At 37.3% G+C, this 25,745-nt stretch overlaps 1 protein-coding gene across 3 annotated transcripts in view; it reads left to right on the top strand.

The window, feature by feature from the left end:
- Positions 1-1,646: 1,646 nt before the first annotated feature.
- Positions 1,647-25,745, top strand: part of LOC131038903 (peroxisome biogenesis protein 19-1) — an 86,035-nt gene continuing 61,936 nt past the window's right edge. For 2 of the 3 annotated variants that reach the window (XM_057971468.2, XM_057971467.2), the window contains exons 1-3: positions 1,648-1,943; positions 2,055-2,100; positions 2,205-2,478. In XM_057971468.2, coding sequence (XP_057827451.1) covers positions 1,904-1,943; positions 2,055-2,100; positions 2,205-2,478 — 360 coding nt within the window. In that variant the 5' untranslated portion in view covers positions 1,648-1,903. Of the gene's footprint in view, positions 1,944-2,054; positions 2,101-2,204; positions 2,479-25,745 lie in introns of all 3 variants that reach the window. The other variant, XM_057971466.2, reaches the window with a different exon arrangement.

Raw genomic sequence — 25,745 nt, forward strand, 5'->3', positions numbered from 1 at the left:
CCAAGACTCGACCATCTGCCGTTGAAGCGCCCAACAAGCCCTAACTCTGAAAAAACATCTTCATTGTGTTCAACTTCCTTCTCAACCTCCTCCGACAAAAAAATAGAAGTGGATTTGGTCATGGGGACCAAAGCCGTAGCAACAAGGGCCGGTTTACCCTTTCCATGCGACACACCTCCTGACGGAAGACGAGAAACTCGCTGGATCAACTCCCTCCCAACGCATCCCCCTTCCCACCTGTCATTCTTGGAAATGGGCCGAGAGTGGGTTTGTAAACCAAAACCCTGATGCAAGCCATCAACCTGAGCATCGAAATGGTGTTGGTTTTGCGCCGCCGCAGAAACGCCAGTCTCCTCCACACCCAGTTGGGTTTGAGACCTCCCTCCTTTCGCCATAGTCGCCCAGCTTCAGGCCGCACGACTAGGAGAAGCAGGAACCCTAGCCCACGGGGTGACTTGACACGACATCGCAGACCACCAAAAGGGTTTTTCCCAAAAAGGGTTTATGGTAACCGATGAGAATCAAACCAGAGTTGATGCGTAGCACCAAGATCATTAGCCTAACACTACGCCTCACGACTTGCCTTCACACCAACTCGGCTACTCATGCACCCTTATCAATAATAAGGATTTTTATTGTAATGAATTTGAAGCAAAAATTTTAACAATCAAAATTTCAATCTAAGAATATAGACATTTCATTTGTCAAACAATATACAAACAATAATGAAATTTGAAAATCATTCTTTTACCTCTACCTCTACTTGGTAGATATTTTTAACCATCTCCATTAATTTATTTATGTGGTCTTACAACATTGATTAAATTTTAATTTAGGGAGAAGCGGGCATAAGTAAATTGTGCCTGAATTTTTATTTATTTATTTTTATAGAATTTATAGATCAAATAAAATGTTCCATTTTATAGATCAAATGCTCATCTACTAATTCACAGTCTCCTAAATGAAGATCACAACAATAGAACTTTTTAAACCACTTAAATTACACAACTTTCCAAACTTATATTACACAATCATTAGAGTTGCATTATCACTATGGACATAGAACTATAATGTAAGGGAAAAAACACAAACTTTCCAACAACTTAAGTGCATAGATGACAACCTAGTGTGGTTAGAAGAAGATAAATAATAAAGAAAGTCATAGTATTCAATTTTTTAACATTCTATTCATAACATAGTATTTTTATTTTTCTTATAAAAACAATATTTATTTTTAAAACAAAACAACATTAGGTTTACAACACAATTGATAGATTTTCTATTTTTGTTCTAAACATAAAATATTGAATTCATAAAATGTAATTACATTTCTATTTTTAAAATTTTTAAAATTAAAAAAGTTTATTTTTATCAATTTAATAATAAAAATAAGATTTATTTTATTTTTTGTTATTTAAAAATATTATTTCATAAAATATAATAAAATTAATAAAAAAATAAAATTTAATTTTACCTTTTGTTTTTGTTGATATGTGATTATAATATACCTTTACTTTTTGTTTTTATTGATATGTGACTATAATATACCTCCATATAATAATTTTTTATTTATTTATATTCTTATATGATATTCAAAATATATTTTACTATCCATATATCCATATAACTATTACAATATGCCAGAAAATATGTTTAATGCACAAAAAAGCATTCCTTGGCGGTTTACATTCTGCTGAAGAATTTTTTTTCTTTAATACAAGGAAAGATAACAGTAAAAAATTAAGTCTACGATTCCGCTGTAGGGATACAAGATTCAACTGAGCATCGAATTTGGAAGAAAAATCCTGTTGAAAGTTTTGTATAGTATAAAAAATACTGCTGAGAAATTTGAACAGCGGAACTGCTCATCGGAAAAAGTGCCGTAGCCGGGCATTTCACAGCCATGGCTGACTCCCACGGTGACTTGGACGATCTTCTTGATAGTAAGATGATAACCATTCTTATTTAATTACAAATTTGCAACAAATTCAATGAAGTGTCATGCCAGCAGGTTTATCTTAAAAAAATTATTTGGGCTTTGTGTTATCTACCAGGTGCGTTGGATGATTTTGGGAAGCTTGAACTGGGTCCTTCTCCAAAGTAGGTATCAATTTCGATTTTATAAGCTGTTGATTTTCTTCGATATTGATCGTTAAAATATTTATATGCAATTTCTTTAGATGATTTTTGTTTTGTTTTTACAGCGCAGTAATAGCTGAGAATAGCTGTTCAGTTCAAGGGCTGGGCACAGGTTTACCGAATCTTCCTCCGAGCAAGAAGAAGGGCAAGCAGAAGATTGGGTCATCTTCTGCTTCAAAACCCACTTCAACAGATGCCCATGCTGAAACTCTTGAAAAGCTTGCCCAGCAAACCAGAGATACATTACATGACTTGCAACATTCTGCCCAAGATGAAGCTGCTGGCGAAAAGATGGTCGAAGATCTTTTTAAACAATTTGAGGATCTCGGTGGATCACAGGTCAGGATTTGCTCTTAAAAGAATGCCTGTTTGTGTTTTCTTTTTGTAGCTTGGAGTTAGTAACATGGCGTGGATTAAGTTTGGGTTTATTCTTCGTATTTTTATTTTAAACAAGGGTCAAGCTTGGATATATCTAATAATCACTACAGCATAACTTTGGCACATTCCCACTGGTGTTATGAGCGGCTTTATTATAGTTGCGGGATTTAAACCTGGTTCGTGCTGTTAGGATTCCGCCTTGTTGCCATTAGGTTGGACAGCACCGTCTCTTTATGTTTTTTAATATGCCTTTAGTAATTCTTCCGAAAGAAAGATGTTCGCGTATTTGTAGGAGAGCTCATGTTTTTTTTCAGGAATTTCTTACAGAGTTTTACAAGATCGTTCAGAAGCCCACACGGAGTTAACTAGTACTACAGACTATGGAGGCTGTTGTGACCCTTTTATCCAGGGCCCATTTATTCTAATTCATGTTTTGTAATGAAGTTGCATTTTTAGAATATATAGAATAAATTTATCGGCTAAAACTTTAGTTCAACGTTGTGCCATTCTGGTCTTGCTGTCTTTTCACTGTTTTGCTTATGAATCGAGTTAATTAGGGGATGGTGTGCAACTTGTCATTATAGTACACGCATTTTCAAATGGTTAGGTACACAATATGTAAATGGGAAGATCCATAGGAGATGTCTCTCCTCTGACTTCTCTAGAATGCATAAGTGCCTCTTGGTGATAGACATTTTCTTCAAAAATAAAAGTACCTTGAATATGCAAATCTCTAAAATGTCAAAGGAACTTACGATTGTTTTAAGTTGTCATCTCTGGATTCGAATGTAATCCTTTGCGTTGCAGCCCAAAATTTCAAAATGAAAGGTCAACAATATGCAATGGGCAGCTTGCAGGAACAAAGCTTTTCAAATTAACCTTGGAAGGTTGTTGACTCCTGTCCAAAGGAATGCAAAAGGATTAATGAATTTTTGCGTCTACTTTCAATAGGACAGCCCGCAGTCCTGATTATTTATGAGCGGCTCTGCAGAATGAGACTCCAAAGTTTCTTTGATCTAACTTACCTAACACAAATAGAAAATAAATGGATATGAAATTTCCAGCAGGCTTGAGAGGACTGAAAGGAAAGGAAAAAATTGGAAAGTGCTTGAAATTTAAACGGTATTAAGTATTTCGGCAAATGAAACATGGATACAACACATTAGGATGTTTAAGAGCATGCCAAAATAGAGCAGATCTGATAGATGTATGATGCATCCAAGTTTGCAGATCAAACATTTCAATAACTTGTAAAAAATGTACATGGAAACTATGGTCGCTATTATTTGTAATTTCCTTTTTTCTGATCCATTCCAATATTTTTGGAGACTCCAACTTTCTTGGAGAGCACCAGCTTTTTGAGAAAGAAACTCTGGCAATAGCAAGAAGTTCCTGGAGTCAATTCATGCACAATGGTCCTTTTCATGTGTGAATCTGACATTTTGGGAGCAGTTTAAACTTCTCCTTATCATCCGTGGATTGCACCAACTTTCTATGGACTAAATGTTGGCATGTTTGGCATGACCGATGCAGATGAAGAATGATGACTGAACTGGTAAAGGACTGTTTGTGATGAAGAGATTGAGATTGCATGATTGGATGACGTTGATCAGTTATTTGTGTTGTCATTGATGGCAACTGATGTTTACTATGTTGTATTTTGTCATCTAAGTCTTTTGGTCTACCGGAAATGCCTTACCGGTATTGAAGACAATGTACTAGGAATTAGGACCCTAACCGGTAAACGAGAAAATGTTTTGATTAGATCAGACGATTGGTGATGATTGAAGTGTTGCGGTTTGGAATGTGAGTTTGTATCATTGTAATATGTACCTGACTGGAACCGCATCATGTTTTGGTTATCGGAAGTCATGTTTATGATTTCTGGTATATTTTTGCTAGGGTTTTGTTGACGTGTTTTTTATGTACATGCGAACACAGAATAAAATACCTAAAGGTACCTTATCCTCTCTTGAATAAAGTCTCCGAATGCTGAAGATGTTGCGAAAATGATCAATCGGGATGACTTCAAGGTTCTTTGCTGTAGGATCTCTACGTGTGGATAAGCACTAGTGGTATGATGTGATTTGCTGGAATCACAAGGGGACTTACACTCAATGACCTGAACGTCTGATTTGCTGGAATCACAAGTCCTACTAACTAACTGGAAGACAAACAAATGGCAAAAGAGGCAAGGTTCGAGAAGTCTACTCTACTACCTAGAATGCGAGAAGATGGATGAATGACTAGGTGGATTCCTACTGGCTGGGTCTCACCATCGGGCTTGAACAATTCAACACCAACTCAGTGCGATCTTCTAAGGGATGCTTCCAATATGTTCAAATCGTACACCATCTGACAATGATCACCATTCAAGATAATGCATGAACAATGGATGTGTAACGACTTAAGATTAAGCTCATTTCATTCCAGTTGACCACACAAGGCGTCCTTACAATCAGTAAGAGGCTAGTGGTATGGATTAAACGGATTCCACACAAGTGCATTCAACAATTTCCTTCATTCGATCTAATCATTTACCATTTAGAATTGAAGATTCAACAAGAAACCATGCATATTGCAAGAAACGACACACTTCACCATTACTTTCAATGAAAATGGAGTTTGTTTACAATCAATGGCAACAATTTCTTGCCTTGTCCTCCTATTCTACTCTAATTGCTATTCTATCAACTGACTACTCACCTTCTAACTATTGACTAACTATTTTCTATTCTCTATTCCTCTTTACAAATGAAGAACTGGGGCTTATATAGTCCCCTTAATACAATTCAATGGCTTAGATCAATTTGAGATCAATGGCCAAGATTCTACAATGAAAACCCTAATTAGGGTTTGTTACAACAAACTCAATTCTGACCAATGAAATAATTGTATTAATTGGACACATGTCTTCTCTGGAAAATTCGACCAATGGATAGCTGGGGTAGGTACATAGAAGTTTGTGCCACCTCCCATGAGTTAGGTACATTGAATCTGGACATGCTGAGGTGGACCACACCGACTGAAGCAGTGATGACTGGGATGCCACCTCGTCTGACACTTGGTTGATGCCAATTTGATGTTGCTGAGAAGCTAGCTTTAATTAACTCTTCTGAGACTATCTGCTTCTTCAACGAACCCTTGCTCTAACTTCTTTTGTCCTTGATGTGCAGGATGATGATGTACCTCGCATTGGAATGCTGGATTGGAAGAAGTTATTCCTGATGATGCTTGACCGAAGAAGGGCGTCCTTGTCGATGCTAGACTGGAGAATAGATGGAGAAGGTCGTCCTTAATGATGCTGGAGAAGATCATCCTTGTCCTGGACCGGATCTCCTTGGATGAGAGCCTGCCGACTTGTAGATCCTCCGGGCTTGGGAGTCGCCATTTGATGCCTACACAAAAATTCCAAAATTAGTCTTTAAGCATTATATTTTAAAGTGTAGAAAAAAAAGGAAGATTCAAGATATTGATTAGGAAATTTCATGATAAATCTAGAATTCTTCATTTCCTAATTAATTAATCAACAAAATCAAACTCTCAAGTCTTAGACTTTTTTTAAAAAAATTGCTATGAAGTTAAAACAAGCCTTGACGAAGAATATCAAAATGATTTCCATACCTTCTCTTGAGTACTTAACTCTAAGACCTTCGAAAATGATGAAAGAAGACTGGATTCTACTAGACAAGGTTTAGATTATAGTCTTCCCTTGGATGAATTACGCCTCCATTAGTCTTCAAAATGAATTTCACCTTCTTTAGTCTCCACAAGCTTCTTCAAAATCTGGAAATTCGCCTTCCAATACCTTCCAAAATCTGGAAATTATCCTCCAATCTAGCAAGAAATTCGCCTCTCCAATTTGCTCCTCAATTTCACACTTAGAAGGATGAATGAATGATTTGAAACTTAAAGCAATACTCCCCCATTATATAGAGCGCTCACCCTAATCAACCATGAGGCCGACCTAGCAAATAAGCTTAAAATAAAATAAAAACCACTAAAAAGGAGGCCGACTTGACAAATAAAGGCAAATAACAAATATTGAGCGCCCAACTTAATTTTTTCATTTTCAAAATTAATTTCAATGCCTCCAAGGGGAATTTTTATTTATTTCAAGGCCTAAAAATTAATTTATTAAATTGCCAATGCCTTAATAAATGCGAATTTAATTTATCCTTTCCAAAGGCTTCGAAGTTAGCAATTTTGGGGGATTTGAGGAACATCAATGTTTGATTAAGTCCTTAATGAAGATTGACAATAATTTCGCTCTGGACCCTCAGCAAGGGTCAGGAGCGATTTTCCAAATTAGGCCTTGAATATCTTATTTTTGCAAATCCAAAATATCACCAAGGCACTCCAAATGGCATCTTTTACTGGAGTTTGAGTTTGATTTCACTTGAATTTTGGAGGAAAAGTGCATTTAGGATTTTTTCGCCTTGGACCCTCAGCAAGGGTCAGGAGCGATTTTTCAAATTCGCTCTTACTCCTCCATCATTTTAACCCCAATCTACCTCACAAGGTTAGGCAATTATTCCTTTCATTCATCTCATCCAAATTTGCTTTGTTTCTGCAAGGTAGAATAAGAGTTTTTCAAATTTTTGCCCTGGACCCTCAGCAAGGGTCAGGAGCAATTTTTGTTCCCTGGCTTAGAATCATCAAGTTTTAGAGGCAAATCATTATTCATCATGTTTTTGAAGGCCTTTTCTACCTTAGCATAACCTTGCCTTAGCAAAATCCTCAAAGAAATAGGTAGTTTTTGTGATTTTCGCCTTGGGCCTTCAACAAGGGTCAGGAGCGACTTTTGAATTTTAAGCATATTCCTTCATTCTTTTGACTTCAAATCACCTCTAAGGCATAACACATCACGTCCTTCTCCCATCCAAGTCATAAAAACCAAAATCCAATCTTGAAATGCAAGGAAAATAGGAGGATTTGAATATTTCGCCCTGGACCCTCAGCAAGGGTCAGGAGCGAATTTGCCTTTGGGCATCAAAATTTGCATTTTTAACCATCCAACCCAACTTCAAGGCAATTCAAATGTCATTTCACACCCATGTCTAAGCTTGGCCTTGCTCAAATTTTGGAGGAAAAGATAGGTTTTAGGATTTTCGCCCTGGACCTTCAGCAAGGGTCAGGAGCGAAATTTGCAATCTAGACTCAAAATGTTTCACTTTTTACCTTGAAACCTCTTTGACATTCCAATTCAACCAAGACTAAGCAAAAAACATCTCCCACAAGATTTTCGCCCTGGACCCTCAGCAAGGGTCAGGAGCGAATTTTAAGTTTTCAACAAAATCCTTCACCTTTTCAAATTGACACTTTCTCAGGTGAGTAAAGGGAGATGTCCTTGCTTCATCTATGTCCAAAACTTGACTTTTTTCCATGCAAGATGAGAGCTATTCAAAATTTCCCCCTGGGCCTTCAGCAAGGGTCAGGAGCGAATTTACCTTTGTTGCCCAAAATTCACCATTTTTCATGCGTCCAAACCTTTGAATGATGTTCAACCTTCCTTCCAGGAGACCCTGCACATAAAAAATTTAGCCAAAATTAGTGACAAATAGGCTCAAATAAGATTTTCGCTCTGGACCCTCAGCAAGGGTCAGGAGCGAAATTCACAATCTAGGCTAAACTGCTCAATCTTCAAGTTTCAAATCACTTCATAGGGCAAGGTAAGATCGTTTTCAAGGCCAGGAACAAGGTTTCAAGCTCAAACAAGGTGGCAAATGAAGTTTATAATGAATTTCGCTCTGGACCCTCAAAAAGGGTCAGGAGCGAAATTCCTCTTCCAGGCTAAAATCCATCATTTTTTCAAGGTTTTCAAACATTTCCAACTTTCCCTTCAAAATGCCTTGCAAGTCAAAATTTGGTCAAATAAGGCAAGAAATGAGTCCTAGATTGATTTTCGCCTTGGACCCTCTGGAAGGGTCAAGAGCGAAATTCGCTTTGGACCCTCAGGAAGGGTCAGGAGCGAAATTTGACTTTTTGAACTCTCCGTCAGGAACATTTTATGGAATATAACATTTAAGTATAAGAATAAGAATTTCTTATACTTTAAGTTATATTCCATATATACTTTCAGGATGTTTGAGAGTGGTTTCAGACCTCCAGGAGCTATATTGCAAAATCTAGTTTTTGGAGGATTCTTAGTTTTCCAGACTTAGTCAAATTTCAGGATCAGGACATTCCAGACTTAGCCAAATTTCAGGATCAGGACTTTCAAACTTAGCCAAATTTCAGGATCAGGACTTTCAGACTTAGCCAAATTTCAGAATCAGGACATTTCAGACTTCATCACTCATCAACTTGACCTCACTCAAGTAGAACCTGCTATCCAGGTGATCTCCTTGGCCACACTCGAAAGCTAAAGGCTAATAGACAAAACCCTAAAAGACCTAGAAAACAAACCCTAGAAAGCAAAAAGCAGGGGTCCCCATTTGCAATGGGGCGATGTGTGAATACGTCACAACAGGTTTAAGGACCGGTAAAGAATTCTCTTAACTGGTAATGATTTTTGGTTTGGTGGTGATCTACATCAAGTTCAAATGTTGGTGATGATGTGGCACAAACCGCGTGAAGTGTTTGAAAGATGTTTTGGTGCGTTTGGAGAGCGAATTTCTTGGGAATATGCAAAGTGCTTAGCGGAGTGTTCTAAGGGTTTGACTTTGTATTATATCGAGATGCGATGATCATTCAACGGTTGTAATTGATTTGTAATTGATTGTAATGATCCATATGATGATCAATAATTATCTGTAATGAGTTGTAAAGATCTGTGATGATCTATGTTATAAGTCTTAGGGTTTTGTAATCGACTAAGTTGAGAAGGTTATTTATGTTGGTACAGTTGATGTTTGTAGTGTCGATGGTTTTGAGAAGAGTGTGAAGCCGAACCAGAGTATGAGATCTGCTAGAGAGTAGCAGATTTGGAGCAAGAATTGGATCTGATCAAGCAAGCAGTTAAGTGCTATACCCAGATCATTCATTGTTGTTCTCTAACAATTACAGCAGCAAAATCCCTTAACTGGGTAGGTCCTAATAGGCCTTACATTGTAAATCCCTTAATCGGGTAGCTCAACATTAGATAGTTAAATCCTCTTACGAGGTTGATCCTAACATGTCAAAGCTCCTAATAGGGCTCATCATCTAAATCTCTTAACCGGGTGACTCCTAATAGGGTCTGCTCCTAATAGGGCATCATTGTAAGCTTCTAATCGGGCTAGGCTCCTAACAGGGCGCATTCCGAAAGAGTGCACAATTTTTTGTGGGTACCAATTCCCACCGTGGTTTTTCCCTATTTGGGTTTCCACGTGAAAAACATGGTGTTCATATGGTGAATGTTTTTATGTGCTGTTATGTTTTACTTTCAGTTTATGCATGTTGATGAACACTTAATGAGCAGCTCTGATAAACCGGTTTAACAGTTGGTTATCAGTGATTACCGGTAATGGTAAAGAGTTTATTACTGGTTTATGATTGATTTGGTGAAGTTTTGTAAGTTCAAGTTTTAAGTTTGAAATTGTTGTTAATACTGATTCACCTCCCCTCTCAGTATTAACCGGATCCTCTAAGATTAACAATTGGTATCAGAGCATTGGTCCTCTATGTGCAGAAAGCTTAACAACTTGAGGGAAAGATCCTGAAGAAAAATGATGAAGGAGGGTCCTAAGTTTACCAAGGACAACTACTGGATATGGAAAGACCGGATGAAGATATACATTAAAGGATTGGGTGCTCAGTATTGGAATCATGTGATGAACAAGTATGTTGCTCCTACTACCAACCCCTTGACACTGGATCAACTTAAAGAACAACAAGAAAACATTCAAGCCTTGGAAGCAATTGTAAGTACTTTATCTGATTCTGAGTATATAGATGTTCATGGATTAGAAACTGCATTTGAGGTATGGGAGAAATTAGAATTGACTTGCATTGCGATTCGACATTTAGCATTACATACCACCTTGCTTGATCATTAAATATTTGTGGTAAGGCAAAATTGATACCATTCGGGGACACACTTGTCGTTAAAATTTCACTTGAATCGAACTTTCAGCCACTTGGGGAAAATCGTACCCCATTTGGACACATAAATTCACTTAAACTCATCTCCATTTGCAACCTATATCCTTTGAGGGGAAAATCGACCCTCATCTGGGCAAACTATTTTCATCACTTAATCCATTTTCATCCCCAAATCCATCCCAGGGGAAAATCGATAGCCATTTGGACAATTAAATTTGATCAATTCATGCAATAACACTCCTTGGTGGAAAAATGTCCTTCATCTAGACTCAAAATCTCACTTAAACTTGTCAAATTTCATCAAAATACCTTCAAGGGGAAATTCGAACTCCATCTGGACACTCAAATTGCACTTAACTTGGTCATTTATTAACATTTTATCCCCATTGGGAAAAACGCACCTCATCGGGACAACATAAATTCATCCACACTTCACTTCATCTCACTCATTTTCCTCTTTGGTGGGGATTCAAACCTCATCCGGACACTCAAATTGCACTTAACTTGGTCATTTACCTCCTAGTCGAAAATCGTGGGTCATCGAGACACTTTCATTGTACATTTTCTCTCTTGAAGGCCTTGTGGAAAACGACCTCCATCGAGACGATCTCAGTGTAGAATATAGATGCATCGGGATTTTCCCAAAAAAACACTTGCAAAGTCAGTCCATGAGGGAAAAAACGCACCTCATCGGGACTGGGACCATTTTCACCATAAAAATCACTTCTTTATGCTCAAAACGCAGTGGAAAATCATGCTCCATCGAGACAAAGTTCATTTTCAATTTTAGTACTTAGTGGAAAAACACCTCCCATCAAGACAACTCACTTTTATGCTTTAATTTCATGGGGAAAAACATCTTCCATCGGGACTATGATGATTTTCACACTCTAAAAGCCCAAACTTATCAAATTTCATCATTTTGCTCAATGGAATTCTATTTCCATCGGGACTTTTAATATTTTAACTGGATTTTAGGGGTGGAAAACTAGGGTCCATCGGGACTTTGTGCACACTTGACCTATTTTACCTCCTAGGAGTGGAAAAATGACTCTTATAGGAAAAATTGACGCTCTAGCACAAAATTTACACCAATTTGCAACATTTAAAACACATTTATGCTCACATTTAAAACAAGTTGCAACCTCAACCCTTAGACAAATTTAGGATCACCTTGACATTTTAACATTTTTCTAACACTTGATCCTATTGACTTCAAAACTCAAAATTTAGACATTACTTGCACATTGAAGACCTCTGGGCATGACCACATAAAAAACAAGACTCGGTCATTGAAAGCTCAAAATTGCCACCTGACCGCCCAAAACCCTAGACTAACAAAAATGGAAAGTAGGAGAGAGGGGGTCCCCGTTTGTAATGGGGTGATGTGTGAAAGGGTCACAACAATACTTTTTAACTATCTACAATTTGTACCTTTTACACAAGACCACCCATGCATTTACGCTATAAATCCACTGACTTCTCGTTTCAACATGTAGGTACCAAATAAATGAACAATGAACAAAAAATGTAGGTTCATTACATACAAGTACAAAGAATCATTGACTATGAAATCCTCAAAATATAAATTGTTAAAAATCCTTCTTCCATTTTACTTGAAGCAAAAATTAAATGTAAATATATTGTAAATTTTTTAGACAACATTCTATGTATTTCAAAGTTGTATTACAAAATTATATACACAATGTACATATAATTTCTTAACATATTAACTTGTCCATAATTTTCTATCGACGTAATCAGTGCAGCCCTCCTCGTGCAAGTGCTAGTAGTTAATTTTAAAGTTGTTGAAAAAGTAAAATTAAATGACAACTTGTTTTTAATTATTTAAAAGTTAAAAAATTGTTTAAAGTGTGTAGATAAAGTGTCATGAAGCTCAAGGTGCTGAAAAGTGGTCATAAGGACACTTATATTATTTTATCAAGCAATTTTTTTTTTTAAAAACAGCAAAAAAGCAAAAAAAGATTTATTCCAAAAATAACTCTAAAAAAGTTATGAGAGGAGGTTGGGTTTTCAGAAGAAGGGTCACTGCTTATTCCTTTCATTTGCTTTGGTGGGAAAATGCAAGTTCTTCCTATTTGCCTAAGGACGAAACCCCTTTGGTGAATCTAGTTTCAAGGATGAAAACATTTCTAACTGGCTGAATGGTTTCTTAAAAAAATCACCATTGTGGTGAATATTGAATTTTTCCAATTTGTTATTGATAATGGAGTTTTTTGATGTGTTTCGAGAGATTTTGGTATGCAAGTTTTATCGGTGTTTACTATCCTAGTTCTGGTCTAAATTTAGGATTTAATTTTGGAGCTTTGAGAGGGCTGTACTTCCTTATTTCATGCTATGTCATTTGTTTTAGCAATAAGTAGAGTCATTTCGGAGAGATTTTTCTTTGCATATTGGGTTGTACAACAGTATTGTTGTTATCCTACAGTTAAATGGTAGTTATACAGTGGTTTTGGGGTATTAAGTATTGTGGATTGAAGACATTTTTTAGATGCAAACAGTGTGATATGACATTTCCAAGTAATGTTCAGTGAGTTTGGAGGCCTACAATCAGCATTCTACATCATCCTTCAACCTTCTTTGGCAGTGCACTTCAGTTTATTGAATCGCATGAATTGTATAACATCAACCTATGATTTAATGGACTAATTAATGTATATGCAACGTTTTTTTTGTTATTTTGAATTACATTATTAGTGTATAGCTAACTTCTCATCAGTATCATTCTTATTTGTATTTAGTGCATTTCATTCTCATATAATTACAACTCTAGATAGTAGTATCACTAGAGAGTTGTGCATTTCATGTTCAAGATATTGTAAAATTGGATGGTGTATTGCTGGATCCCATTTTATTCTCTATCATTCTCTGCCTTGCATGATGTGAACCAGAATCGGGCGAGTTAATCTGTCATTTTGGTGTTGTTGCAACTTCGTTTGCACCCACCATCAGCCAATTTGGCTAGAGCAAGTCTATGATTATTATAAATTGTAATTTAGTCAGCTTGCCACCAATACTTTTCAATTAATTTTCCTTTATCCTCGTACTTACTCCTATGCTTTCATCTTGCCCATTCTGGGAATTGGGCGATCAAAAAGAGTAGAATTGAGTTGATTGTAAAATAATTATTGTGATTTGAGCTATTGCCCTGTAGGGGTTATTACATAATTGGAGTAGATATTTATTTCTTTAATAATCCACACAAATGTAAGATATTTTTCTGATCTGAATTGCAGTTAAACTGAGCATGTGAAGTTCTTTGCTCAAAAACAAGCTTAAACCTAGTACTGTGAAACTATCGAAGCGTTGGAATTTATAACTATAGTTGTTCAATACCTACTGAACAAGTAAATGTATGAAAGCAGTCACCTAAAGAAAAATAAACACAAAAATTTACCTTGGAGGAACTCATTGTGGGAAAACTCTAGCAACTTGATGCCGTGCTTCCTTATCTTTACCAAAATTGACAAGTATTAGAAGCTAAGTGCTTTGATGGAGGCTACACGAACATTGTGGGACAATTATAACACTTCCATAATGCTTTCACAAGCTTGGGTTCCTAAACTCATTGAAACCAACTTACTTCACCCCTTTAATCACATGTACAAGCAATCTACGTCTCTAGGTGATTTTAACTGAGCCCAACAGTCATATTTTTGCATTTGTTTGACTGCACAAATGACACAGAGGAAGCAAAATAGCTCTTCACCTTAACTGTGTGAAGGTACAGTGCCTTGGCTTTTGTTTTGGTGGTTGAGTTCTTCATTTGCCTCATTTAAACACATTTGACTGTATTCAGTTGAACATATTTGGTTGGAGGTGAATGTGTCTATTTCAACACCACTATTGATGTACACTTTATTCATTTGGCTAGAACTGAATGTTTCTGTTACAGGATCATGTGTAGATGTAATGTCCCCATTCGATTGCTAGGAGGGGCAAGCAATCCATAATGTCAAAAAAAAGCATTATATTGCAGAGTTGTTGCAACTTACAGCATCATTATTACTAAGACTGATTACTGGTTAAGGAGATAATAAGACAGCGATGATGTTTGATAAAATATTAATAATCAGTGCTTTAGATTATAGAGCACTTTCGCAATTAATAAACATAGAATCGAATTGAAGTTGATCTCCATCAAAGACAACTCTATTGGCGATAAAGAATATATTGAAATTTAAATTAAAGATTTAAATTTATTTGTTTTGGCTGACTCCCATGGCAGTGTTCAAACAGCAAATCTCAACCAAACATGGCCAGCAATCATCACCCAAATAAAGCAGCGCCTAAGATAAGATTGGGATTTGTTTATATTAATCAATGATTTCATTATGAGCAGTGATTAGATAATGAAAAGACAATAACTCAAAAGGGGTGCAGCGATTAAAAGAGATGATCCATATCAAAGAGAAGAGAAGTGATTAGTCAATGAGATATTAATACAATTATTAACGGACAGCCTTGATTAACATAAGTCATCAATACTTCTCTTTAACAAAGGGCACTGATTCATTATGAAAAGGACAGCTTCGATTAACATAAGTCATCAATATTTCTCTTTAACAAAGGGCACTGATTCATTATGAAAAGGTAGTGATTATCAAAGGTTGAGATTAAATAATAATGAAAGCAGCGACTATAGTCAAGAAGGGTAGTGCTTAAGATATAGTAAAGATTAAAATGAAGGTTGTTTCATTTAGACACCTCCCTTTATGAAGAGGCATAAGGAACGTAAGATCAAGATAGAGGAAGTGGAATAGAGACAGGGAAGATTTGTTATTTTAATATTGAACTCAGATCAGTCAGAGCTCTGTGGAGCCTTTGACCAGCCAAATAAGGGGGTCTATTACCCACCAATGTGTTGTCCTCATTTTTGTTTCCAAAAATGAAGGACCACTACATAAAAAAATTATGAAAAAAAGAAAATTTTTACTCTATGGCACGCTTCCCGAGGCAGAATTTCGACTAATCCTTGGACTGGCTTAATCTTCAGTCTATCCTCGAACTACGTTTCAAATTTCGTCAAATTCTGGGTTCGTTTGCTATGTCTTTCTTTCAATTTCGGGTTTTAAAATCCCGACTGCAGGTGGAGAATTTTCTTCAAATTGCAAGTTTTAATGATATTCATTGTTTTGGTTGTTGTAGGGGACTTTTTAGCTAATTACATGTGCATTTTTATTAAAAGATGTTACTTGCAATTTGTTTTAAATTTCCCTTCTTTATTTTGTTATTTTTAATTGTTTTTTGGTCATGTTTAGTTAAAATAGGGATTTTTTCGCCTAATTACAAGTAAACTTGCAGTTTGGTCTAAAAACCCCTACTTTAATGGTTTTTACATATAATAGGGATTTTAAATCTCCATTACATATGTGCAAGTATTTCTAACTTGTTGTAGGGATTTTATTTCCCTTTTACAAGTAATTAAAACTTGTATTCCTCTCCAAAAAACCCGATTTTGCCTTGCAAGTGCATTTTTGACAATTTTAAACTTGTCATTTGTCTAAAAAATCCCGATTTTTGCTTGGTAAGTGAAAAAGTAAAATTTTAAAGTTGCTATTTGTCTTAAAAATCCCGATTTTGGCTTGTAAGTGGAAAAAGTGAAATTAAAACTTGTCATTTCTCTCCCAAAAACCTGATTTGCATTCCCTTATGCAAAATCGAACTTGTCTTTTTTTCCAAGAAACCAAAAATGCAAGGAAAAACGGTTTTTGACCACCATTTCAAGGCAATTTTTGTGGAGAAATTGTTGGAGGAGGAAGGCGTTTTGGCTTTCATCCTAATCTCATGCATTCTTGGACACCTTTCATGCCAAATGGAGGTTACATTGACTGGTTTTTCACCCTAGATCAGCAATCACGTTTTTATTTAATGCCACATTTTGGTTGAATAAATCTCTAGCAAGCTGCAATCTCCTAAAATGTTTTGCCCTCTCTTACCTATGCGTGGAGTTTGAGAAGAGTTTTAAGCTATTTAACGATGCCAAAGAAGATGCAAATGATGGCCACGTTTTTTTTTCACGTGACTCCTTTGGCTACGTTTTACAAACACTTGTCATCATTTCTTCAACTCCTTCTTAGGCGTTTTGTTCCAATCCTCTTGGTTGTGCTCTCTCATTGACATTTTGATCCTCCAAATTCAGGGTCGCTGCTACATTTATCAATTTGGGGCATTTTTGCAAAAACGTGATAAGGGTTTGGCATTACAGTTTGCTTCTATTTATCGGTTTTTCTTCTTCTTTCCAAAAATTGGTTGCAAATTTGGAGAAGCTTTTGCATTTCCAAGAAAGGTATGGCTTCTTTCCTTTCTTTCCTTCATTTTATTATTTTCTTGTCTTCTTATTTTTCCTTCTTAGTGGCATGTTTGGCATGTATTGTTCTTCCCCCAAAAAATCGGTTTTTGTGAGAGAAATCTTCCCCTTGGTATGCAATTTTCGAATTGCATTGTTCTTCCCAAAATTCCCTCTTTACTTGTATTCGGGATTTTTAATCTCGATCACAAGCTCGCTGGAAATTTTTGTGCTTTCCCTATGGTTAAGGAATTTAACCATTTTGGTTGAAATTCCAAGTTAAAAAGTGTGAAATACCCTTCCCTTGCAAATTTGGGTTTTTAAAACCGGATTACATGTTGAAAAGTTCTTCCCATTTTCATGAAAATGACTTTCCCGGATTTTCCCACTTCTATCCATTCATGTTCCCCATATCCGTACTTTCCATTTCCGTTATTTTCCGCAAGTCAAAATCTCATTTTTCGTCCATTTCTCCATTTTTCGAATTTACAAGTGTACTTGTATTCGGGTTTTAAAACCCCGATTGCATGTATGTCCTTCCCAACTTGTATACTTGCGAAAATTCTCCCAAGATCTGAAATTGGTGAAAGGCAAGATTTTCCCTTTTCTACATATTTGCCCTCTTCCTCTCACAAAATCGTAAAGTTCAAGGATCAAAGTTTTACCAATTTGGAGAAGGAAGAATGATATTTGCAACTGACTATGATGTTGCCTTAACTCTTTTAAGTTTTCATCACAGTATTCCAGGTTCACAATCAATGTCAGATTTGCCGGCATCTCCAACCCCAAAGAAGATGAAATACAAATATGACAAATATCAGAACGAGGTTGCACCTTTTCAGGTTTCTTCTCCTTTGGATCGCATCAGAGACACGGAGATAGGGCATGTTGATATGGCAGAATTCGTCAACAGGGTAGAAGATCCACAGGATAATAACTTGCAGCGGCTGTTGGACAGCCATATCCATCATGCATCTTCCTTCCCGGTGGCTGCCCTAGAACCTGAGTTTGTTCTTGCATGCGCCCATCATTTTGACAAAGAGTCAAGAGTCATCAAAAATGATGATGGCGAAGCTATAATTCGTCTCGATGCAGATACAATTGAGAAGGTCTTCAAAATACCTCCTGCACCAGTTTATATGGAAATCTCCAAAGAAAGTGCAGCAGAGTATTATGTGAAAAGGGAAAAAGATTGCAAGCGACACATCAATAGGTGGATCCAAGAGCCATGAGCCTCCTTCTCAAGGTGGGCGAAGTTGTACCGCTGCGATTTCAAATGGGAGATAGGAGACACCATCACTCTTCTCAGCAGGATGATGGGCCTTGAGCATTCCAATGTCTTTGAGCCATGGATGTATCAGTTCATTATGTTCGTACGGTAGTCACATCACATTTCATGGGGAGAAGTCATCAGCGATGCCTTGTGCGAACAACTTGCAGCAGTTCCTACCACCATGACCTTCTTCATGAATTCTTATTTGGTATATTTAGCAGCATCACTCAGACACTTTCCAGGTCTTTCTACCAGGGGTGATCGCTCACTTATACCAGTTTGGGAATATTATGATTAGTTGCCATTGAGACCCAGCAGACTGCATTTCAAAAGAGTCCAAGATGCATTCTTCGGATATTTCATGTGTTAGTTTGACAGAAGTCTCAGGAACAAGAGAGTATCAGATGAGGCATGGGTCAAGGTGTGCGAGTATGCATGTTTGTTTTTGCAGTTTCCCACCTTCACCTATATGAGGATAGGATGCTATGATGGTCAGCCTGAGCCATACATGCTTCCGAGATGCCCAACCGATAAGATAATTCTTATGGAGTTGGGAAGACAGATCATGGCTGTTCACACTTTTCAGTCTGCTAGACACAAGGTTGGAATGGGGATCTCTACCACAAACCCATTGAAAATTGGTCGATACTCCCTTGTCACATCTATGAAGGCTAAGGCCATGGAAACTGAATTGCAGGAAATCACGCTCAAAAGGTTTAAACCTAGAGCTGATTTCGATTATAGGGGTATGCAGGAGAAGATCAAGAAATCCTTTGTGCATGTTCATCGCATTGAAGACATTTGGGTAGATCTCCGCACCGAAGCCGAAGTTCTGAAGATGGATTACTGCTGGCTCACCGTTGAGCAAATTGTTGATTTGAACTTGGTGGATATCCCACAAGGGATGATTGATGACGGGCATATACTTGATCCTGAATACACTTCACGGAGGGTGGAGGAAGCTCCACTTCCTTTGATCCAATGGTCACACAAGGAGTGCATTTCCATCCTTGACAGATTTCAGCCTATTTTGGCCAACACCAACGCATGGCTGAAAAGTAATGCCGTTAGACTTATTAAAATCAAGGTTGGCAAAGAAGATGATTCTATGGGGCCTCTTGGACGAAAGTCTGAGATTCAGGTTGACAACAAGGAGGGTGCTTCATCTTCAGGCACAAGGATCAAGTTATGAGTTAGTCGTGCAGTAGTGCTTCTTCCAGAGGAGACGACAGTTCGTGGGAAAGAAAAATCATGATTCCATGTTCAGGTGATTGATCTGGATAATCCAGAAGAGGGGCAGCAATCTGATGATGCTTCCAAATCTCCAGTTTCAGACTCGCCTCCTGAGATCATTCCTCCAGTTGCCATTGAGACGCCTTTTTCTCCTCCTGATTTGCTTGGAGATGAGTCTCCTCAGAATGCAATTCCTATTTCAGCATACAAGCCATCTCCTGGTCATCAACAAGAGACTGTGTTGGAAGTTCCTGAGGATAATCCTGCTTGCATTCAGTTGTTAGAAATTGATACTTCCACTTTTGGTTTTGAAGAGTTCATGAGGCAATCTTCATGTCCATTGGTAATTGAGCAAACCGTGGTCACTATCCAAACAGATGTTCCTCCCAGGATGACCACGGTAATTCAAACAGAAACTGCTTTTCCTTTGCCTACGGCTACTACTGGAAGAGAGTTGATGACTTTGCCTCCATGGCTTAGTTCTTTCACCCCGAAAAGGAAGAAGCAAGAGATCTCACCCGATGCCTTTGACTATCAACAACTGAAACAGTCCAAATCTAAAGTTGCTAAGAAGGCCAAGACTATCTCCAGAGTAACGGTTGACAGTAACAAGATGAAAGTAGCTGAAATTGTGGAACCTATTGCAGATAAGCCACTTGATGAAATGTCAGCTGCTGATTATAAGGTTACAAGGATAGAGTTGGGCAAACAAACACATGAGGTCATTAAACATGATGCTCAGTTTTTTGTTACTTCATTGGTGCAAAGGTGTGATGAGTTTCTAGCAAAGAAAGACAAGCTAGAAGAGGAAAACTGACAGCTTATGGCAGCCATTCATAAAATCACAAAACCTGCTGCTGAAGGGAGTAACTCCATAGGTTCTTCTGGTTCCCAAGAATCGATTCGTGGAGTGGAAAGGGCTGCTCAAAAGGTACAAGCACTAGATTCCTGAGTTGATCAACTTCATGATCAATATGTACAAGTAATGAAAGACATTTTTCAAATGATGTCTAAGCTAGAGACCATTGAAGAGAAACTGGATCAGACTTCCAATACTTTCAAAAAGAACTTGGAAAGTATTGAGAAAAGTTTGACAATCTGGCATACTATGCCCCAACAACAACTGAGTATTTTGCAGGAGCATGCGATCATCTCTTCCAGGGTCATGTACTTGGAATTTGAAGAACTCCTGGAAAACAAGACCCTTGTTCTTAAATCCTTCATTGAGGAGATCGGTGATGCAAGGAGATTTCGGCGTTAAGTTTTCTGAGATATTGTCTCACATTGTGAAAGGGCTTCTTGCAACATAGTAAGTCAGGATGGAGAGCTGATTCCAGAAGAAGAAGTTCTTGCTGATTTACAGATGAGGATTCATAATGAATGGAGGAGCGAACAATTCTTAGCAGTTTCAATTCAAGCATTGATGAAACACCAAGCCTTTCTGCATGAAATCTAGTCTATCCTGGATAAAAACAATTCTGCGCTCCTCCGGTGTCACGACACTATTGTGAAGACCATGGTTGTTGCCAAGAACACCCATGAACCAAATCCCAATGAACTACAAGCGAGCATCCAAAAATTTCAAGGATTTGTGTCTTCACAAAATGCAATTTAAGTGTTTTTCAACACTTAGTTGAATTTTCCCTCTTTTGTAATCTTTAGTAATTTCAAGGATTTGTGTCTTCACAAGATGCAATTTAAGTGTTTTTCAACACTTAGTTGAATTTTCTCTCTTTTGTAATCTTTAGTTGTAATTTAGTTTTGACAAGTTACATGTAAAAGTATTTTTTGTAAAAAGCAAGTTTCACATACTTGCACTTTTGTAATTACATGTAAGGCAACTACAAGTTGTGTCCGATTAAGACTGTAGTTGGAATAAGTCTTAATTAGTTGGAGTAACTCTTAGTTAGTTAATGAAGTCTCAGTTAGTTATTGAATGAGTCTTGGTGGTTGAGAGAATCTCTCAAGTTAGTTAGGATTCTCCCACCTTTTTCTCAAGGCTCCTCTTCTATAAATACTCGAGGAGTCCATTGTAATTATCATCTTTTGGGAAAGCAAGCAAAAACTCTGCCAAATTTACAGCAAGAAGTCTTTGAGCTTATGTATGTGAATTGAAGGTTTTGAAGAATAATAAAGAAGGATTATTCAAGTTTTGAGTCTCTGAGCTACATGTTTGAGTTTGAATCTTTTGTTATTTCTTCTATGCAAAGTGTTTCTAAAGGAGCTTAGTCCAATCTGATTTGAAGTCTTTGAGTTGCAAGTAGAGAAGATTAATTAAAATAGGAAATCTCTAGAAGGAGCAGCAAGTCTTTGAGCTTGCGTCTATTCTTGAGGAAAAATTATTGTTTGATAAGAAATAGCCGCAAGTCTTTGAGCTTGCATTAGATCTTGTCTTTGTGCTGAAAGAATAGATTATTCCAGTCTTTGAGCTGTTGTCTTTTATTCGTTGTAAAATTTAGTATGGCAAAGGGTAGATAGGACTTCCAATAGTCAAGTCTTTGAGCTTGATATTGCTGTCTCGTCCCGAAGGAAGTGACGGGAGTCTTTGAGCTTTCAGGAAACTTCATTTCCTTTCTCTTATTTCACTTAAAAGTGGTTACTGTTGTTCATATTCTATCGCTATCTTTTTCTGTGAAGAGAAAAGGATATTGTCTTTCTTGAAAAAAGAAGAAAGATTGCTGTCCTATCCTATTTTATTTTCCAAGTTGTAGTTAGATAGGGGGAGCCTTCCCTTAATTAGGAGAGTTTTTACTCGTGTGCTGTGGTTGAAACCACAATTTTGTATATTTCTCCAAGTGTACAAAATTTTCAACCAACACAATGGCATGGCAATAAATGCATAAGCCTATGATACATAAATCAGGAAGTGCGTTAATCCAGTGCATGCTTATAAAGTATATTCAGGCAAGGCAAATTGATATCAGAATTCAGTCACATTCAGGTGATAAGAATCTTTATGAAAGCAGACCCAAATCAACTGGAACACAGGTATCTAAAGACAGTGTATGGGGACAGCGAACCATACAAGAATCTGCAATTTCTCATCTGCATACAAGATCAGATCTAATGCGCTCAGATTAATTGCTAATAGCAGGTTAAGTATAGTAGATAGTATTGTCAGATTCACTGCATAACAATTATCTTTGAGGAGTCAAATCAGACTCTCTGCTTAATAAGAGAGCAGGATTGATATGAGACTGGTTACCTATAATAAAAGATAATTATAGTAATCTTTAGTACCAATCTTGGTATAAATCGACACCTACTATAAGACTGATTACTTAGCAAATATATATTACTTCACAAGGTTGCTCATTAACAAGTATTTGTTAATCTAACCAGAGATATACTTAGATCATATAAAGGATTATGGAAGTCTCATACGTTCATCTCTCAATCATACAATTTCAAGCCAAACCTTAAAAACTATGAAAACAATTGCTCCTTGTGCAAACAAGTAGATCAATAATCTTTCCAATTATAGCCAAATCCTAAGAGGTTCCTACAAGGGACATTATAGTAGATGAAATGTTTGGTTGGGGTTGAATGTGTCTTTTGTTCATTATTTCATTTGTTGAAAGGACCTTAGAGCGTTTGGATTACATCAGACCATAGATGGACTACTCGCCGAAAACTTGGTGAGTTTTTAAACTTGCGAGTTTTTTTGCTTGGCGAGTATTTACGACTTTAACTAGCAGAAGAAACTCGCAGAAGAAACTCGCCAAGTTCTTAGGAAAAACTTGCCGAGTTTCTAGGAAAAACTTGGCTGCATTAAAAAAAAAGGCCCAAACATGTCAAAAATTATCTAATTTTTTTTTTCAAGTCAATCTCATTCTCTTTATCAGAATATATACATGAAATATAACATTTAAGTATACTTTAAGTTATATTTCATGTATATATTGACAGGATGTTTGACAGTGGTTTCAGATCTCTAGGAGTTATAATGCAAATTCTAGGTTTTAGAAGATCTTTTAAATTTTTAGATAGTCAAATTTCAGTAATCAACAGGCTCCTATTAGTATTCTCTTGCTGTCTCTATCTCACTCACTTTATTTGTCCCGAATTTTAGACCTATCTATCTCCCTATCACTCTTCCTCTATCCCCCTCTCTACCACTCTCCATCTCACTTTCTCCTCTCTCCCCCAAGATCTAGACCTATCTCTCTACACCTCTTTCTCATCCTCAAACCCCCGCGAGTGGTGCTACCCTCAACATTATTTTATTTTGCGGATGCTTGGTGGCAAAGTTGGGGTGGAAATACCCCAAATCTAAAATAAATTGCCCTCAAAATCTTATGTCAGCCTTGTAGTTCATCCAGTTGTGAGCGCAATTGGAGCTTGTTTAAGGCCATCCACATGAAGAAGAGGAGAAAGTTAGCCCAAAAACGCCTTAATGACCTTGTCTTTGTGCAATATAATCTTCGGTTTCGCATAAGGAAGGTAGAGGAAGCACCAACTGGTCCAATTGATTTGGATGATATAGATCCTTATAGTGATTGGACATCGTAGGAATAACCTCATTGTTTACAGAGGAGGACATCAATGATTTGGAGAGGCAAGTTACGGAAGAGGAAGGGGGTGGATTTGGTTTCACATTGGATGACATTGAGGAGGATGAGTCATTGCCAGTGCCAGGTGTAGCTAGAGGCAGAGCTACATCCAAGATGGAGGACGAGCCACAACCTGAGCCAGTCATACCGAGCGAGGAGGCACAGTCACACAACGCGCCCACGATAGACTTCTAGGACTGGACCCTCTAGTTCTACCTCTCCCCTAGTTTTTACTAGAGCTGGGAAGAGGAAGATGTAATTGTATTGATGTATTTACTTTTAGTTCTACAAAAACTATTTACTATTTTGCTTCTAGCCATCAACCTTTCTCATTAGGATGTGATTTTGTACCTACTTTGTGTTTAAATATATCTAGACTCAACTTGTTTCTTTTGTGTTCTCATTTATTGACTCATTGGATGCATCTTCTCATTACATTGTGCAAAAAAAATGCATTTTTAATTAAATTTAAGCGCTTTTTTAAGTTGCCGAGTTTTTCGCCGAGTTTTTACCGAGTTTTTTTGAGTTTTTCTCGAGTTTTTTTTTCAGGCCTTGGCGATTTTTGCCGAGTGGTGAGTAGTTCATCTATGCATCAGACCCACCTGTTGATGTGTTTTTTATAACAACGCCTAACACAAAATAAAGTTGCCTAACGATCACTTTACTCTCTCGATCAAAGTACAATTGTATGCTAAGATTGCAGTAAGTTCAAACAATCGACTCCAAGGTTCCTTTATGCTATGGACGTGACTCAGTTGGCTGATGTGATTGCTGGTAATCCAAGGGGACTTACGTTTGGATCCTTCTTTCACTTCTTTGCTGTGGCTGAAACTTCATCATCGGATATAGCAATTCTTCAATGCTTCTGCTTCTGCGGAACTGAACTGGAATGGATTGAAATGAAAGGGGAAAGGGTTAGAAGGATCTAAATCTATTCCTAAGGGCAGTGATATCAATAGATAATGCTCTAGTGGACAAATTCCAAATAAACCAAGCTCTGTTTCGCCAAGTTTAACTACAACTCTGCAAGAACCGGTGCAATCTTCTGAGGATGTTGAAGGATTTTCTGTAATATCCCCTTCTCCTTAGCACGTGCACTTGTGTCGAGGTTGGCCTATCTTTGACCCTCGTAGGCCAAGAGGTTGTTTAGGGAGTCGACATGGCAGTGATTGGTGACTTCACATCTCTTTATTATTTGATATTTTGATGTTATAAGGAGATAACACGTATCAAAGTACGTGTGAATTTTTATTTAATTAATAAATTAAAGGTACATTAAAATATCATGTTTAATTAAATAATATAAAGTGTACCTAACCTTATCTTCTAGAAGGTGATTGTGACGTATTATGCAATGATTAAATAGAAGAGGGGAAACACATGTTGGGCATCAGTTGTTCTTGTTATCTCTTGTTGGAGTTGTGGAGCCACAGATTGTCCGCAGAATTGGTCCTAGGGAACAATACCTCCCTTCGATCCGCATAACTGAGGAGGTGAAAGATCCTCTGAAGGGTTGCTTTGTGAGTGAGGAGCACTCAAATCTTCACATTGAGCTTAAGGAGACTTTCATATCAGTTCGTGGTAATTGCTTCAGACTTTTCAGATTTGTGAGTTTTGCTTGTATGTTGGTGAATGCATTCCTTGAATGTCAATGGGCAGCATTTTCTCTTGAGGCCAATAGGCGATTTCCATTGTTATTTGTGGAGGCAAATCGAAGTATATAGTGCTGTCATTATATCAGTTGCAGAACCTTATCCCTACGATTTTGTTCATACCCTCTCCTATGGTCATCGATTTTGACATGTGATGATTCCAAAAATAATAGGAGGAGGAG

This window comes from Cryptomeria japonica, chromosome 1 (assembly GCF_030272615.1).
Source record: "Cryptomeria japonica chromosome 1, Sugi_1.0, whole genome shotgun sequence".
In the NCBI taxonomy this organism is placed as follows: domain Eukaryota; kingdom Viridiplantae; phylum Streptophyta; class Pinopsida; order Cupressales; family Cupressaceae; genus Cryptomeria; species Cryptomeria japonica.